Source organism: Leucopleurus acutus, assembly GCF_964270905.1.
Source record: "Leucopleurus acutus genome assembly, chromosome: 18".
Classification (NCBI taxonomy): Eukaryota; Metazoa; Chordata; class Mammalia; order Artiodactyla; family Delphinidae; genus Leucopleurus; species Leucopleurus acutus.
This window is the reverse complement of record NC_139160.1, coordinates 48,987,270-49,006,983: the sequence shown is the minus strand read 5'-3', so window position 1 is coordinate 49,006,983 and position 19,714 is coordinate 48,987,270. Positions and strand designations below refer to the sequence as shown.

General features: G+C 34.6%; 1 protein-coding gene across 1 annotated transcript in view; it reads right to left on the bottom strand.

Annotated features, from left to right (window-relative positions):
- Positions 1-19,414, bottom strand: part of UCHL3 (ubiquitin C-terminal hydrolase L3) — a 33,196-nt gene extending 13,782 nt beyond the window's left edge. The window contains exons 1-4 of the mRNA XM_082859715.1: positions 19,200-19,414; positions 15,993-16,149; positions 15,562-15,647; positions 13,676-13,723 (exon numbers count right to left, since the gene is read on the bottom strand). Of these exons, the coding sequence (XP_082715841.1) occupies positions 13,676-13,723; positions 15,562-15,647; positions 15,993-16,149; positions 19,200-19,274 (366 nt within the window). The 5' untranslated portion in view covers positions 19,275-19,414. The remainder of the gene's footprint in view (positions 1-13,675; positions 13,724-15,561; positions 15,648-15,992; positions 16,150-19,199) is intronic.
- Positions 19,415-19,714: the final 300 nt, after the last annotated feature.

Below are 19,714 nucleotides of genomic sequence, written 5' to 3'. Positions count from 1 at the left end.
TTTTTTAATATACAGGTTTTTTACATTAAAAAAATCATGCTCTCTGTGAATACAGACATCTGTATTTCTTCCTTTCCAATCCATATGCCATTTGTTTCTTTTTCTCACCTTACTGCATTGGCTATAGGACCTCTAGAACAATAACAAATTTCGCTGATTTTCACTTTTAATTATTTCTTCCTTGTGCGTGCTTTAGGGATAATTTGCTTTTTTTTTTTTTTTTTTTTGCTACCTTTAGGTAAAAACTTAGATCACTAACTTGAAGCCTTTTTTCTTTTCTACTATAAGCATTTAGTGCTATAGATTTTTCTCTAACCCCTGCCTTTTCTTTTCTACTATAAGCATTTAATGTTACAGATTTTTCTCTAATCCCTGATTTAGCTGCAACTTGTAAATTTGGATATATTTAATAATTTTTCATTCAATTCAAAATGTTTTCCAGAAAACAAATTTATGGTTACCAAAGGGGAAAGGGGGTTAGGGGAGGGATAAATTAGGAGTTTAGAATTGGCAGATACAAACTACTATATAAAAAATAGATAAAACACAATGTCCTACTGTATAGCACAGAGAACTATATTCAATATCCTGTAATAAACCATAATGGAAAAGAATATGAAAAAGAATATACATATATATGTATAACTGAATCACTTTGCTGTACACCAGAAACTAACACAGCATTGTAAATCAACTATACTTCAATTAAAAAAAATTTTTTTTAATGTTTTCTCATGTTCTCTGAGACTTCCTCTTTGATCCAACAAGCTATTTAGAAGTGTATTGTTTAATTTCTAAATATATGGGGATTTTCCAGATACTTTTTACTGTTATTAATTCCTAATTTAATTCCATTATGGTTAGAAAATATTCTTTGTATAATTTAAATTTTTAAAAAAAATTTTAAGATTTATTTTCTGATCCATAATATGGTCTATCCTTGAGCACTTAATCATTCTTTAGAACAATTTAAAAAACTAAATTTATTTTATATTTACCTTCACTTGTTCCATTTCCAGTGCTCACCAATTCTTTGTGTAGATTCAAGTTGTAGTGCAGGTAAGCTTGTAATGAATTCTCTCAGTTTTTGTTTGTCTAAAAGACTTTATTTCTCCTTTATTTTTGAAAAATATTTTTGTTCCATCGAATTCATTTTAAAAATCTTTTTCTTCTTTTTTTTAAAAAAATATTTATTTATTTGGCTGCGCCAGGTCTTAGTTGCAGCACATGGTATCTTCGTAGCAACGAAGGGATCCTGCGTGTGGGATCTTCGTTGAGGCATGTGGGATCTTTAGTTGTGGCACACGGGATCCTTTAGTTACAGCATGCAGGATCTTTAGTTGCAGCATGTGGGATCTGGTTCCCTGACCAAGGATCGAACCCGAGCCCCCTGCACTGGGAGCGCGGAGTCTTAACCACTGGACCACGAAGGAAGTCCCTCTCTTTTCCTTCTGATTCTACCTGCACATATTAGATCATCTGAAATTGATCCACAGCTTTTGGGTGACCTGGGGGGTTTTGTGGGGTTTCTTCCCATGATTTTTTATTTTTGTGATTCAGTTTGGGTAAATTTCTAGCAATTTATCTTCACATTTCCTGATTCTTTCCTCAACATTTGCAAGTCTACTGGCAAACCCATTAAAGGCATTCTTCACCTCTGGTACTGTGTTTTTAATTACTAGATTTCCATTCGATTCTTTCTTAGAGCTTCCAACTCTCTGTTGATATTCCCCATCTGTTGGTATCTGTTGTCTACCTTTTCTACTTGAGGCTTTAACATATTAATCACAGTTATTTTAAGTTGCATCTGACAGTTCCAACACCTGGATCATATCTGAGTTTGATTCTGTTGATTCCTTTGTCTTGTGACAGTGTGTTATTTTTCTTGTTTTCTTCATCTTATAATTTTTGTTTAAAAGGCACACATCCTGTGTAGGAGCAGAGAGACTGAGACAAATGTATTTATGTCTGGGAATGGGCATGCCTCCTCTTCTGCTAGGGCTTTAGTGTGTGGAGTTGAGTCAATCTAGTTAGAAGTTGTGCTGTTTGGTTTGTTTTTGCTATGGTTATCCTCAGTAATCTACCAGCTTAAAATCTGCCTCGCATTACTGTGTGCTTAGGGTAGGAGCTGGGTTGCTGAATGCTTTCTTTTTCAACGTTCTTGTTCCACTCATAGCTTTACGATTTTTCTCAGAGTCTGTGCCTCAGAGAAGGTCTCTCTTCATGCTCTTGGCCTACCCCACACATTTGACACTTGTTTGTTGGTGCTGGCTGGTCTAATGGTGGGAAGGTGAAGGCATTCTTTGTTGACATGGTTCAGCCTCCATCATAAGTAGGTTGTTTGTACCTGGATATCAAGGACAAGGCTTTCCATGGGATCCTTCCCTCCTCCATTGATTTCTCTCATAGGAGTTTCCTATACCTCCCCTGAAGGGGTAGTTTTGTCTGTTCCCTTCTCCAGGGAGGGTTTTCTGTCCCAGCATTGTTAGGTTTTATTCCATAGGGGAGAAGAATCCAGGCCCTTCCCAAAGTAGAAGCTGCTTCCTCCCCCCAGGCCTGCATCTTGGGCCTCTCTCTTGCCTTGTCCCTAGTTTAAGCTTATAGGCACCCACTGAGGTCTGTGGAGAGTGGATGTGAGCTCCCCTTTGGCACTGCTTACAGGGATTTTATAGTATCATACCAGCCTATACTTGACCTTTAGCAATTTGTTAAAATTTTTAACATTTTTTACAAGGAAAAAAAATCATATTCTTCACGCTGCTTTCACTTTCCATATATTTTGGGCATCTATCCACCTCAGTAAGTATATATCTACATTATTTTTCACGACAACATATTATTCCTTAAATAGATGCACCATAAACATATTATGGCATCTTTAGTTTGTTTCTAGTTTTCTACATTTATAAACTATGCTGTAGTAAATACATTCACACAGGTATCTTTATATGTTCATCAGTCAACAATAATAATAGCTAGCACTGAGTGCTTACTATTACATACCAACTGTTCTAAACTGTGGATGCCATAGAGTCTCACAATGATCGTACTAAGGTAGAAATTATGATCATTTCTATTTAAAGATGAAGATACAATTTTTGCCCAAACATTATCAGATTATCTATGGGTAATTTTAGCCCTCTTTTTGCTCATCACGTTTTCCATATATAAGAGGAAGGAATGAAAAAAAGAAAGGATATGTTCAAAAGCACACCCTCCTGAATGAGTTCCATACATCAAGGTTCATGTGTGTGTGCATGTGTTTCTATTTGGCAACTGTTTTACAATATCAAATACAGGACAGTACGTTACTACATTATGACTGTCTTACTTGTAACTACCTTGTAATGCTCTTAGAAAAACCTTTTATCCACTATCATATTGCTAGTATACTAAGTATTGTTTTCCATAAGTAAATGAATATGTTGAGTTGTTAAACATTAGAACCAGTAATTCTAAATTTTTACTCTAGTCATATTTATTCCTACCTCCTAAAGCTAAAGGAACACAATATATACACATCTTTTCCAACTGTACAATTTGTAAAGATAATTTAATTCATAATATAGACATAACTGTGTACATCACGTATATTTTCAATTCCAATGAAAGTTTATATGATAATTCAGGGGAGGACTTTCTTTTTTTTTTTTAACATCTTTATTGGAGTATAATTGCTTTACAATATTGTGTTAGTTTCAGGAAAGGACTTTCAAGTAATATTCTTCTAAGAGATGAAAAGACTGATATGAAGAACGTTACTATGGAATCTTAATATTCCTAGGTTTTCTCTTAGAATTACAAATATTAAAGACATATTCACCAACTTTTACATTGTCATAATATTAGCTGCCGAAGTAACTAAGTTAGCTTTGCTTTCAAATATGAAAATTTAAACTGTAAGTAGAATCTTCAGAATAAATAGCCAATTTCCTTTCTATACTAACTGGAAAGGATCAAATATCTACAGCTTATTCTTGAGTCTTTCAGAAGAATTTAATAAAGAGCTCACTTTCTAGAGCATCTGAATAAAGAACTCACTTCCTCAGTTTTTCAGTTCTGGTAGAGGAATCCAAAGTTGTCAAAAATTATGTATTTCATTAGAATTATTAATGACATCACTGTCTGCCAGGACATTAACACTGAACCCGTGCCCCCTCTGCTTACTGCGTGGGTCTGCAACGGTATAATGTGACTTCACATACACCACTGCAATATAACCTATCTCTTCATTACAGTTTTGAAAAAACCAGAACAGGCTTTTCAAAAACCCTAGGAATTAAATGATTTGCTCTTCAGAAAGTACTCTAAGGAGTTTAACAAATATTTTTTGCATAAAGGAATTAGGTATAGACATTCATTTTGAGATTTTTAAGCATTCTGATTCTGACTTAAATCCTCTTGAGTTAAAAAAAAAAAATACAGGGTGAGCCATTTGGACACAGTCCATGAGCATCAGAACAGTGTCGGGGTCTTTTAGAGGCACAAGGACTTAGTTGACTTGCCCACAGTCATATAACTAGTGACTCTCAAAGCAGAGGCAGAACCCATGACTCCTGGCTCCAATTTCAGTGTTTTCATCTCACACAGAGCCACCCACCCATCAACTGTCAACTACCTAATTCATAGAGGCAAACCTATTACTATCTCTAGCTGTATTCCCAAAACAATCAACAGTTCAAATTTTTCTATCTTCAAAATTATAACTAGTTCAGAAAGAAACCAAAATACCTGGGTCCCAGAAGGCCAAATTACTTTTCCTTCACAGTTAATGTGTATGTCACTTTGTATATGAAAAAATGAGTCAACTACCCTTTAAGATGTTTAATAACCACAAAATTAGAAATGTCATGAAGCCTAAAAAAAAAAATTTTCAAACCTTTAATAAAAAGGTGGAAAGAGGGGCTTCCCTGGTGGTGCAGTGGTTGAGAGTCCGCCTGCCAATGCAGGGGACACGGGTTTGAGCCCTGGTCTGGGAGGATCTCACATGCTGTGGTGCAACTAGGCCCGTGAGCCACAACTACTGAGCCTGCACGTCTGGAGCCTGTGCTCTGCAACAAGAGGGGCCGCGATAGTGAGAGGCCAGCGCACCGCAATGAGGAGTGGCCCCCGCTTGCCGCAACTAGAGAAAGCCCTCGCACAGAAACGAAGACCCAACACAGCCAAAAATAAATAATTAAAAAAAAAAAAAGGTGGAAAGAGTGTGTCGGTCTATAAAGCCAAATTACTTTTCCTTCAGTTAATATACATTCTCTGGGTGTACAAAAAATAGATTACTCTTTAGAGTACCTAATAATAATCAAAGAATTAGAAATGTTGTAAAGGCTAAAAAGAAATGATACAGACCTTTTAACAAAGGGGGCAGAGGGGCAGACTAGTATTACTTCTTTATTAAGAAATCAAGTGTTCGGTAGTTTACCCTAAGTGCTTAAATCTAAATTATTCTAAAATGTTAAAATAAAGCAAGTAGATTTTGGCTTATACACAAAATGTTTTCCCATCTAAAAGGGCATCCTGTTACTAAGAAAAATATCATTATAACCATGCAATTTCCTAAATATAAAGGGATCATTGGCTGGTAGGTACTTAAAATAATTACTGTTTTCCAAAATACAGATAACATAATTACCAAAAGACTGTGGTTGGTTTATGGGTAAGACTTTATGTTTAATATAAGGAAAAATCTACTGTTGACTAAGAGCTTGTTTGTTTTAGCAATTTTTATTTATCTATACATTTTGTTGCCTTAAGAGCATGGACAGTACTTACTAGCTGTGTGACTTTGGACAAGTTAGTAACTTCTTTGTCTTCCAGTCTGTAAAATGGGATAACATCTATCTTAAGGAATTGAGAAGATTAGAGTAGGGTACACACAGTGCTTAGTATAATGCCTACCACATAAGATGCGTTCAGTAAATGGTAACCATCATTATAATAAGATGACAGACATACTTTTAAAAGCAGTGAGAATTTAAGAAGATGAGAATACTTGGCAATTGATAAGCATGTCAATTTCCATTGCATTCACCCATAAATGACACTTAAGAATAATCAAGACTGATACTGTAACACCTCAAAATGATTCCCAATGTTTCCAGCAACCCCAGGTATCTCATGGTGAGACTCTTTTGTCTTAAATACCTACAAAATCATTCCTTTTATTGACCTGTTGATAAAATATATACTTAATCATGACAATTAAATTTATTTCCAGAATAGGACATGTCCTTTCAAACTTTAGAGATACCACTGAGTCTAAAAAAATGGCACATGGAAAGGAAGAAAATTAGGAACTTCTCTAGGGCTTCCAAATGCCATGAAAAGAAGTAAAATTATAAATGTAGGCATACATGCATGAGGATATGTACACATATATAAAACTTTAAAAGTTTAAAGTCAAAATTATAAATTAATTCCAAATGGACTCCTGTAGATTTGAATAAATTTCAGTATAATACATTGAATTACACTAAATTTGAGGTCCAAATTTAAAATAGGCAAGTAAAACCAGATTCATGCAAAAGATGCAAACTTTCCTACAAGGTATCCATGTTCAGTTGGCAAAGAAGTCAAACATGAGCTAGATACCGAAATACACAAAATACCACTACATATTCCATGGAAAATGGCAAATTTCTTCATTTTGCTCACCTAATAAATCAAGATACCCACAGATTTCTAGATATTCTTTAAAGACTTTTTTCTCTTACTAGTTTAACAACTGTATTTTCTCACTTCCGTTAACAATTCTCCAAAATCTCTATTAAGATAATGACCTATATCTCTATACTTTACATTAAACTCAAGCTTACCATTGTTAAGCTGGCCAAAAACTAAGTCCCAGAAATTCTTTATTATTATTATTATTTTTTTACAATTTGAGAGTAGCTCCAATAAGATTCTCATTGACTACAAACGAAAAGAATCTTAAATCTTAACCCTTTGTTTTGGAAAGTTGTGGTTAAAACAAAACAAACAGAAAAATCCACCATTCTCAAATATCATTACAACCTCAACTCTATTTTTATTGCTGGAGACATTTTTAGATAGAAGAATTACATCTAGTCAGGTCTGGAAGAGTCAACTGATGAGTTCAATATAAGAATTTACTTTAAAATAATAATAGTTATATATCTCCTTTTCCAAAACGCTGATATTGGAGAAAATAAGAACAAGAAGATGATGCAGAAAGAATAAAAAACAGACTATTTTGATTCATTTAGGACAAAATATTTGTTAACCTAAGAAAGGGAAAAAAGTGTAAACAGGACAGAGTAGTAACTACATTCTGACCCTTTCAACAACTAATTTAATCCATTTAACCATCATTCATTTTCAAGTGCTATAAGATAAAGAAGAACTGGTTACATGTAAGGAGACACAATATCACTGCTTGAAAACAAAGGATCAAAAAAAGAACCATTTCAATAATATTTACCCCACTATGACTAATCCTAATTTGTACTTCCTCCTTCAAACTCAGCTCTCCCATTCAACTCCACACATACGCTTTAAACCAGCTTCTATTCAGGGAATGATATACAGAAAAAATGATAACAGAAGGAGAGAAAAAGGCAAAAGTGTAAGGAGTCAGGACAGAAGTTCCAGAGCATTTCTCAGTTTTAAGAATGACATAAAATGAAGTTGCCCCAAAAGGATTTCCCTTACATCTTGTTGGAATGGAATAGAGAAAATGGGATACGGAAAATAAATGGAAAACAAAAAGATCAGAAAGATGCAATTTCAGATTTCTTCACAAAACTGGACTATACAGCTTAAAATGCATGGTACTTGCATCTGAGTTTCATTTACAGTTCCCATCTGATTCTCCCAAAACAATCAGGACCTTAAATTGTACATTCTATAAGAACTAAGTTTCTTCCTAATAGCTTCCGTTTCTTTCAGAGTCAAGGAAAGAAGAAAATAAATCCCTAAAGAAGGAAAATAAATGTGAGAGCATCTTAACTCCTTGTAATTCTAACATAATCAAAATAATGAAAAACTATACTTCAGAGTAAAATGAAGCCATGCAAACTATACTTATACAACTAATAAAGATAAAACTTGACACTATTTCCTCCCCCATCACTGACATTCTGCACTGATTGGGCCAGAAAAGCCAACTAGACACATACATATACATACACACATACACAATTTATTTAAAATTGTGTATACATATACATGAACACATACTTGAAATCAGAACTTACCCACTGCTTTCCCAATAGTCAAAAACACCTTCTCTTATGGGACAACACTAACCAAAGTAGATTACACATTTCACTTGTAAATTAATTACAATTTAATTTCATGATTGAAATTCATTTCATAAACTTTTACAACAGATCTTTGAATGGTCTTAGCAATCAACCACATTATTTCCCTCTATCAAACAAGCCAAAATTTAAAAATAGAATTCAACACTGGCAATGGCTATTTTTGAAGCTATCTCCATTGAAGTAAGAGATCCTCGAAGACACAAACTGCATCTTATTTATCTCTGTATATATAGTTGCTAGCACCATACCTGGCATAGTAGGTGCTCAAACAGATTACTAGGTTAATCAAATGAAAGACAATAATTTCATATTATGTAACAAGAACTTGAAAAATGTTCATCCCTTTGACTCAAGGTAATTCTACCTATAGGAAATGATCTTAAAGAAAGAACCTAGAATGAATATATGAATAAACAAAGATATTCAATGAAGTTATGCCTTTAACTTGAAAAACTGAAAACAATCTAAATATCAAAAGTTAAGGTTACTGGAAAGTAAATTATGGTTCATTCACATGAGAGTACAGTGCCATAAGGAATTATTTATAAAGAGGTTTTGATGAAGAAAATACTCATGATAAAATATTAAGAAAAAAATCCCACAAAAATGTTTGATTTCGACTGTTCTAAAATTAGCTAAAAAAAGATTTGAAGTTAAAAAAAAAACCATAACTACTAAAAGCATTTTTTGCTACATTTTCCATACTGGCATGTTTGTTTAATACATACATAGAACAATTGTGTCAGTTTCTATTATTCTTCATTATTACTATAAATTTGTATGGAGGTTCCTGAGCAATATAATAAATTTATTCTTTTTGTAAAAAGTTAAATAAACAATAAATCATCAGGAGATCTCTACTCATATCTGGGCTGGCTCCTAAATTAATATGGGCAAATCACAAACTTCAGAAATGGCTTTTTAGATAAGTATTGATGAAGTAAAACTAGAGTCTGAAGGCAAATAAAATATTCTTTTGGATTTTTCTTTTCTTGTCTTTACGTTTGATTTGCATACTGTTTCCATTATTGTATCACTGTATTTGTTCACAATTTAAAAAAACACTTTTAATTTAATTTCCTCATATCCCATTGTTGTTCTTCTATCTTCCCAAACTTAAGTGAAACATGAAAGCAGAAACTTCCAGCGTAGGTTAATGAAGCATAAGTGAGGTGGGGCTACCGTCCAAATTTCTGGATTAGCCAGAGTCGACCAGACAATCATGGTGGGATTCAGAACATACAAGTAAACAACTACTCTTTCGCCGCATTTACGGCCAATCTTCTAAAGAGGTTACTGTGTTTTGGTGGCTCATCTCACTGATCTCTCATTTAGTCTACAAGTCTCTGCATGCAATAAGGCTCCTGCCTACTCCATTCCCATGAAAGCGTTCTGACAGAGAGTATCAATGATGTCACTTGTTATTACACTGTTATTACTGGCTCCTCTTCTTCCACCCACTCCTTTAACACCTATGTGCCCCAGGGATTCACTGTGGTTCACCACTATTCTCCCTTTGTAGAATTCTCAAGGTTCTAACTACTCTCCGACCAAATACAAAACTCCAGATATCACCCTAGAGCTTTAGACTCCATATCCAACGTCTACACAGATGACCCATTACTCACCTTAAACTCAATACGCTGAACACTAAACATACCATCTTTGGTGGCTCCCCACTGTTTATAAAATTCAAGCCACCCCTTGATCTGGCTTCACCCTATTGCTTCAGCTCATCCTCTGCCATTCATATTCATTTTTCTGAAAGCCTGGTAAAACAAAATCACCACCTAGTATTTACTGAGGGCCCATTAAATACCAGGCACTATTTTAAGCACTTTATATGATTAACTCATTAATCTTCACAGCAATCCCATAAGGTAGATGCTATTCTTTTCATTTTATGCTAAGGAAAGTATCTTGCCTAAGCTACTAAATAGTAGAGTCAGTATACAAACCTACATCCTGTGCTCCTTACTTTTATACTACGCACTTTTTCATAAATGCCTATATACTGTCCAATGCCAAGCACTGTCCTGGGGATTCAAGGTAAATATGACAAAAAAGACCCACGTCCTCATGGGACTCCTATTCTATGAAATAAATGGAATAAACAAACAAAAAAACATATTGTAGATTAAAAAATGCCCGGAAGAAAATAAAAAGGGTTTTATGACAGAAAATTCACTGAGGTGGCCCTACTTAACGGTAATGAAAGAAAACCTCTCTGAAAAATGACTTTTAAGGTGAAACCTAAAGATGAGAAGGTACCAACTATGTAAAGTGAAAGGGTATACCTGGACAAGAACTGGGCCCTTACAAAGCACAAAAATGGTACTATGGACTGAACGATGTTCTCCAAATATTCATATACTGAAGCCCTAATCCCAAATGTGACTGTGTTTGGAGACAGAGCGTTTAAGAAGTAATTAAGATTAAATGAGGTCATAAGGATGGGCCCTAATCCAACAGGGCTGGTGTCCTTATAAGAAGAGGAAGAGACACTAGAGACTTCTCTCTCTCTGCAAGTGCACAAAGAAGAAAAGCCATGTGAGGACACAGTGAAAAGACACCCGTCTACAAGTGAGGAAGAGAGGCCTCACCAGAAACCAACCCTGATGGCACCCTGATATTGACTTCTAGCCTCCAGAACTGTGAGAAAATAAATTTCTGTTGTTTAAGTCATCCAGTTTGTGGTATTTTGCTATGGCAGCAAAACCAAACAAATACAAATGGGAAAGACTGAGGTGTGTCATAGGAACTGACAAAAACTAGTGTGCTGGAATACAGAGAGCAATGGAGATAATAATATGTCAAAGACTCTTAAGTCCACAGATGGTAGATGAGCCAGAAATAAAGTGATCGCAAAACCTGTCCCTGGTGCAGGAGTTTTAAGGTGGTTGATACTGAATTTGGAAAGGTATGGTGTGGGTTTTTGTTCTCTCAGTGACTGGGAGTCACTAACATACAGTGGCTAGAATATAATAATCTATATTCCACCCTGGAATGCACAAAACAGCCCATACAGCAAAGAGCTGAACTCGTCCCAAAATGTTAATAGTGCCCTATTGAGGAACAGTGGCTAATAGTATGTTTGGTTTACTCAGGGGACTACAGAACATCAAGATTTAGCCTTTTTTGGTAGTTTTTACACCACTAAGGTTAGTTTTGAGCTAATTCTGGTGAATTAATAATTATGTGTTGTGCCTATGCACAAGGAATGGTGTTGGATACTCTGGGGCATACCCACAGGAATCGAACACCAATCCTAGGTCGAAGAGCCACAGTAAGGGAGATATGACACCACATTTCAGCAAATCTAAGGCACCGGTGGTTTTAAGATGCATCATTTTATGTACAACTAAAGAAGGTAATACCACCAAGTAAATTACAAAATCAACTGTAAGATACACCCTAATTTCAGAGCTGTTATGATGTTAAAAAAATATACATCTTAAATAAATGAAAAAGAATATGAAAACAAATAGCTAAAATGCAAATAGTAGGAATCATACAAAATAAAATAGTCTACAGCGGGAAGGAGTTTAGGTCTAGAGAAGAGATGTGAACATCATCTAAAAGGAGGTATTAAAAGCCGTAATTTGGATAAAGGCCAAAAGGGAGGCAAGAGGAGGCACCATAAAGACAATTTTTTTAAGTAAACAGGTATTAAAGCATTTAACTGCTTTACTACAATTAACGGTTTTCATATTTTACAATAATTTCATGCTGATCTTCACCATCACTGCTAATTTTTTTTTTTTTCGGTACACGGGCCTCTCACTGTTGTGGCCTCTCCCGTTGCGGAGCACAGGCTCCGGACGCACAGGCTCAGCGGCCATGGCTCATGGGCCCAGCCACTCCGCGGCATGTGGGATCTTCCCAGACCGGGGCACGAACCCGTGTCCCCTGCATCGGCAGGCAGACTTTCAACCACTGCGCCACCAGGGAAGCCCATCACTGCTAATTTTAACACTACAAATTTGTAAACAAAAAAAAGCAAAACATAGTGAAGATTAAGAACATGCTCAAGATCGTAAAAAGCAATACAAAAAACAGAGCATCCCATTCATTTCCAATATGGTGTCGAAACCACTTAGACATGCCACTGTGTGTGTGTGCGTCTGTTATGTAAACTTAGTCAAAAAGCAATGGTACACACATCTGAAAGCAGAACCTGAGAGCAACCAAGAAAGTATGATACAATTACATGGAGAATTAATGTTTAAATTCCTAAGTGGTTTTATTATAAACATTCACAGTTACCAGTCAGAGCTATGGAAAACTGCAGTTATATCATAGTATCAAATTGTTTTCTCCTTAAAAAAAATTTTTTGAAGATAGTGGGAATATTTAAGTTCAATACTTTTAAATCAGTATTTTTTCAAGTTTTTTTTTTTTTTTTTTTTTTTTTTTTGTGGTACTCAGGCCTCTCATTCTTGTAGCCTCTCCCGCTGCGGAGCACAGGCTCCGGACGCGCAGGCTCAGCGGCCATGGCTCACGGGTCCAGCCGCGCCGCGGCACGTGGGATCTTCCTGGACCGGGGCACGAACCCGTGTCCCCTGCATCGGCAGGCGGACTCTCAACCACTGCGCCACCAGGGAAGCCCTTTTTCAAGTATTTTTAAAGCATAAAGGCAATGTCATCTTTGTACATGAAAAAGTATGGTTTCAAGTCACGCATAGGATAAGAAAGAAGAAAATCTATAATTCTCTGGTATTAACACTTAAATGTGTTATAAATACACCAAATGATTTTAATTAAACTCTATTCATTTTGACTGAAATACCTTCTGACAAACTTCCCCCAAGAGTGGGAGGGTGAGGTTTGAGGGAAGAAAAAGGAGAAATGGAGGGAGGGAATCCCTCATGAAAAAGAGAATGAAAAAAGAGACAAGAGAAGGAGAGGAGAGGTGACCTATCTGAAGAAATAACTAGCTAACAGAGTAAAGATGGTGAAGACCATCACATTGCCCCAGAACAGATTTCCTGAGTAAAGAGAATGTTACAGCTTTTTGCTAGAAGCTGAGCATGATAAAGCCTCTTGAAAACCATACTGGCTATCTACCTTCACTACAGGGCACGTATTTTTCTCAAAATACTTGCAAGTCAAAGGAACCTGATGGGGAACACGAAGACCACCCGTTAGCCAAAGCAAACAGCACACAATCTGCAATCTGTCTAAATGATTAGACAAACTGAGATGGCTGTTGTCAAAGTGCATATTAACAGTTTGTCAAAACATGTTCTTGGGCTACTTTATGACTACTTTTACGTAAGCAAATTCCCTCAAAGGAAAAAAAATCCCAATAATTTTCTAAAACTACATGTCATACAATAGAACTTTGGTTAAATTTACAAGTGGCAGGAAAAGTTTTGAAAAATGTGAAATACCTCAGTCTGACCTTCATGGGCACTGGTCTCATGAGTAACTCGAATGGCCTGTAATAAGAATATAAATATTAACAGGAACAAATGACTATATCCAACTTTTTAAATGAAAACAACAATGCTAAATTTTAACATCTAAAGCCTTGTTAAGAAACAAATTGGAGGAGATTTTTGGAACAGTTTAACACTAAATATTTAAGAATGATTTCTGAGTAAGCAAATGAATTGCTGTGCTTTCCAACCCTCAAATCTCTGAAACCTTAGGAAACTGAGTATCTGCTTATTTGTAATTGCCAGGGGTAAGTGGGAGTCATTTACTTTATTTAATTGCTGGAACTAACATTTAACACTTTATTCAACTGAGACTAGAATAAAGTAAGCATCTCACAGATAGAGACTGAAGAAGCTTAGCTCATCTGTTTCTCCAGGTTACATGCTATTCTGCAGCTCTGGCTGTATTTATGCTTAATCATGCAGCTTCAGTCAGCACTTTAGAAATGTGGAGCAAAAGGCATGCATTTAACAGAAGCTAGAGATTTTAGGTTCCTGAACTTAAAAAAAAAAAAAAATGCTCTTATAATAGGCACTATTAACAAAGATGAAGAGGAACAGTCAAAGTAAACTACGGGTGAAAGTACCTTTATGAATGGTAATTTGGCAATAAGTATCAAAGCTTTAAAAACATGCAAACTATTTCGTCCAGCGATTTCTCTTCTAGGAGTTTACATATTTACATATAACTGTACATAATTATATATCACTAATGATATTTGCAAAGACTTAGCTACAATGATATACCTTGTAGTATTTTTTCAAATGGTGAAAAAAAGGGAAAAATATTAAATTTCTGACAATAATTTATTGGTTAAATAAAATACTACACTATGGAAAGCTAGGCAGCCATTAAATGATGATGTCAAATATATACTTACTGGTATGTAATATGTTTGTGATAAGTTACGTGAAAAAAGCAAGTTATAAAACAATATTACAGTGTGATCAAATTTTTGTTTTAAAATATTGTGCATACAATTATATATTCCCTATTAAAAATATAAATGGTGGCTACCTCTCATTGGTGGGATTACTGGTGACTTTTATGTTGTTCATTTTATTTTTATGTAAAATAAAGACGTTTTATGAGATCAGCAGGTTTTTTTAAAGAAAATACAACTTAAAATAATCAAAGTACATTAGAATGCTAAAACAACATAATCAAGTCAATGGATTTATTGGGCACAAACTGTGCCTAACACATTGTTCTAGCCAAATAATTTGTACACTATACTGTTTCTAATTTCAAAGAACTTACATCTACTTAATAATGTCATTAAAAGGTAAAAAGCCTTCAAAAGAAAAATAGATTTCAAATAGAATAAAATGTAAATACCAATCTAAATTCTATGAAAAGGTACAATCATTTAAAACGTCTTAGACTATGTGGCCTGTGTCCTCACACATGCAAAAATATTACACTGATAAAATAGCTAGAGAATATTCTAACATCTACCTTTAAACCTTTGTTTTTTCCATTGGTCTTCAGCCTTGTTCCAAATTCCCAGTGAAAGACACACAGGGTATTGCCAAGCATATATTTATTATAGGGAGGGAATGGTAAGGAACAGTCAATCATAAGATATTTTATAAATTGTTAAATCAAATTGCCTTTTTTCTCTCATTCAGCTCTGGACATAGAAAAGAAGTGGCAATTTATCAACATTTATGGATATTTCAGATAATGTTACAAAAGTACAAAAGGCCTGTTTTAATGGATACAACAAAAATCCATAATTGCATAATATACGGTTTCAAGACAAACCCCCCAAAAGAATCTACAATCCCAGAGAATTTTGCCCACACATGAGATCAAGACAGAAAAAGGTACCGACGTCATAGTTCTCCAGGTATCTGGCTCGTTCTTCAGGGCTCATTGATGCAGACTCCTCCAGGAATTTTTTCAAGGTTGATCCAGATTCTGAGAATATTAAAGATGATAAAATTGAAAAGGCTTGCTATCTCAAAGAGACTGAGATATGAAAATACTAGAAGCATGCTAACTATTTCTCAGGTAAAACCCTTTTACTGGTAAGTTAGGAATATAATATTGGGATAAATGATAGGGCTTAAGTTATTTGTTTGTTAAACCTGGGGAGGATTAATATTTCCCCTAACAGTATACACATTCCCATTATAAAAGAAAGAAGGGAGGAAAAGCTTTATTTGACACTTTGAAAGAAAGAACTAGAACACCACCTACTGCTCAGTAAGTTAACTTATAACTTAAGCAGGGGGAAGATAGCAGTAATGAAAAATTACTTACCAAAGTGCATCTTGTCTTTATTGTTGGCAATAGCATGGATTAGTCCAATTGTTCCACAGGCATTGCTGATGGTTTGCTTCATGAAATATACTGATGATGTAACATCTTGTCCCTGAGATTTTATTTTTTCCTCTTCTTCTGTTCTGAATATTTCATACTATCAAAAAAAAATCAGTAGCCTACATGTGAAAATAATATATTAAAAAGGACTTAAATATAAATATGGAAAAACTCTAAATATACATCAATGGGGATTTGGTTAACATGGCATATGTGAATGCAATACTATAAAACATTTTAAAAAGAATAAAATAGATTTATATATTCTGACTTAGAAATCTGTCCATGATTATAGAGTGGTTACAGGCCAGTATATATTAATATGATTCTCATTTATGTTTTAAAAATATTTACTTCATATATGCATTGAAAAGTGTTAAAGGATATAGAAAAACTTAACAGATAAGAGATAAGAGATCTGGGATAAGAGATTACTAGAGGATTTTTACTTTCTATTTTTCACATTTCTATACTGTTACCTCATATTATATTAACAAAATTCACACTATATTTATAAGTATATGGTATTCATAACATTCACCATTATCTATAACAACTGATTGTAAAAACAATATGGTACAATAATGTCAAAAGTGTGGGCTCGGGCTTCCCTGGTGGCGCAGTGGTTGAGAGTCCGCCTGCCGATGCGGGGGACACGGGTTCGTGCCCCGGTCCGGGAGGATCCCACATGCTGAGGAGTGACTAGGCCCGTGAGCCATGGCCACTGAGCCTGCGTGTCCGGAGCCTGTGCTCCGCAACAGGAGAGGCCACAACAGTGAGAGGCCCACGTACAGCAAAAAAAAAAAAAAAAAAAAAAAGGGTGGGCTCTACATCTGATTGCCTTAACCCACAACCTGGCTCTGCCATTATTAGCTGTGCAACTCCAACAAGTTACTTAATGTCTCTGTGTCTCATTTTTCCAATTGTAAAAAGCATTAAAAATAATGAGGTTAAAAAATGGGCAGGGAGAGAAATTAACACAACATTGTAAATCAACTATACCTGAATAAAATAAATATTTAAAAAATTGAGTGAGGATGGGGACTTCCCTGGTGGTCCAGTGGGTAAGACTCCGTGCTCCCAATGCAGGGGGCCCAGGTTCGATCCCTGGTCAAGGAACTAGATCCCGCATGCCACAACTAAGAGCCTATGCGGCCAAAATAAATAAATTATTTAATTAAATAAATTTAAAAACAAAAGTGAGGAGAAGGAAGAGAGTAGGAAGATGATTTTATTGTTTTGTTTATTGTTTTCCTATAATTTTCAGATTCCAATAGAGTAGGGAGCCCTACTACAGCCCACAGGCTACAGGCCAAACCTGGCCCACTGCCTGGTTTCGTAAGTAAAGTTTTATTTTTGTATTGTCTATGGCTGTTTTCATACTAAAAGGCAAAGTTGAATAGTTATAATAGAGACTATCAGGCCTGCAAAGTTGAAAATATTTACTAGCTGACCCTTCACAGAAAAAGTCTGCTGACCCCTGTGATAAAAGAAACAAATGATGTCTATTTAAAACCCGTAATTAAGGAACTGCTTTTAACAACAAACGTACCTGTGCCTGAAAAAATAATTTTTATAAATGTGCTCCTAAATCAAATTTTTATTTTTTTTTTAATTTTTTACTATTTTTTATTAGAGTATAGTTGATTTACAATGTTGTGTTAGTTTCTGCTGTACAGCAAAGTGAACCAGTTATACATATACATATATCCAAAATCAAAATTGTAAATATTTTCAGAATAAATTCTGAACCATTAATTCATTCATATAAGTTCAACTGATAAAAACTGAAAAGTTCAATACAGTAAGGTCTTGGGCTGAAATGTTTTGTACAGTCCTGGAGTTTAGTTTGTTATTGTTGTTGCTTAACATCAATGTTCCTTGGTGACAAAGCAAAAGAGTTTGAAGTTATCAAAAACTTACCAGAAAGTTATCAAAAGTTTGATAACTTCTCAAGATTTAAGGTTTAGAAAAACAATCCTAAAATGATTCAGAGCAAGTATAGGAAAAAGGAAAGTGACTGTGTTTTCACTGTGGTCTGCCATAATTAAAGACAACAAAAATATCAGAGAGAAATAAATTAATAGCGTAGAGCACATTTAAAACACTGTAACTGACTTTATCTAAAAGATAATGATGTACCCATAACAATTCTTTTACTATTAGTATGCTGAAGCCATTCACAACTACATAATCAGTTTCTAAATTAGAACTTAGAAGATTGAAACACTTCATATTTCCTAAACCACCCACTAGATATCCTTTGAGTGATTTTTATTATGTCACTTATGAGCTGAAATAGGGACCGACCAAATTGTAAGAGATATCAGAAAGTGGCAGATGCCACTATATTTTCTACTTATATAAGTATAAATACTCATTCCTCACATCTTCCCATTTACTTCATTTTTTACAATGTTGAGTTCATCCTATTATTTCTAAGTTTAAAAATAAAAATCAGAAAGATATAGACTCAAAACTTTTAAAATGGCTCCATAATGCACATAGCTATAAGATATCATTCTAGAAGGCCTGAAATATGGAGATTTGAACTTAGATACAGAGAGCTAAGAATAGCTGTTTATAATCCCCAACATATCCTAAATCTGCCAATTAAATTGTATTTAAGCTTAACGATTCTCACCCAAATCAAGTTTATTCTGAAAATAATGTAACCCATGTCATTAGTTACATCTACCTCCTTAAAACAAAGATTTCTTTACGTATATATTGAAAACATTTACATATTTTATATATTAAAATTTTGAATATTCTTTATTCATATATTTTCTAAGACAGATTTAAGAATATCCTAGTACTTAACAGTTCTAAAGTATACACATCAAATTGTGATTAAATGTCACATCAAAACAGTTGAGGCAAACTAACCATATTTTATAAAAAAAAAAAACTACCAGAGTTTAAAAGACTCAGGGCTTCTCTGTCAATCTACAAATCAAAATCTAAATACATCTCTTTAATAAAACTAGATTTTTAGGATGTCCCCACTGTCTAGATTTCCTCATTTTATGCAAGAAGGGAGTCATCTGTTCTTAATTCATAGGTTTAATTCAACAGCATAGGTTTAATTCAACATTGAAAGAGAATTCTGCATTTACTGGAAACTATATCTTACTTAACAATTACCTTTTCTGTAATAGGGAAGAGAAGCAACACTGCACACACTGGTCTTGGTACCATGCTAAGGAGTTCAGGATCCATTCCATATACATCAACAAACTGCCAGTTAGGATGCAGACCTAATTGTTTGAGAAACTGGTAAAAAGGGGAAACAACCAGTTTAGTGTTAACAGGGAAATAATGTGTATATACTGTATACCTGATACATAAAAGGGAATGGAAGGTACAAATATTACTGATGTTCAATAAGAATGAAGTCAAGCAGGTTTTCCATGAACAAGGTAGGAAGAGATAGCAATTTATTTATATCAGTTAACAAACATTTAAAATTTACAACATATTAAGCAAAACTCCGTTTTTCAAAATCCATTACTTTGGGATTGAACATAATAAGTCAGGACTTCACTGAACACATACAAGTGGCTTGGTTGGTATCTTAAACTCATTCCCAACATTGGATTTTTAAGGAAATGCATCTAAGTTCTAGTACATAAAGAATTATTTTGGTAGTAAATCAGCAA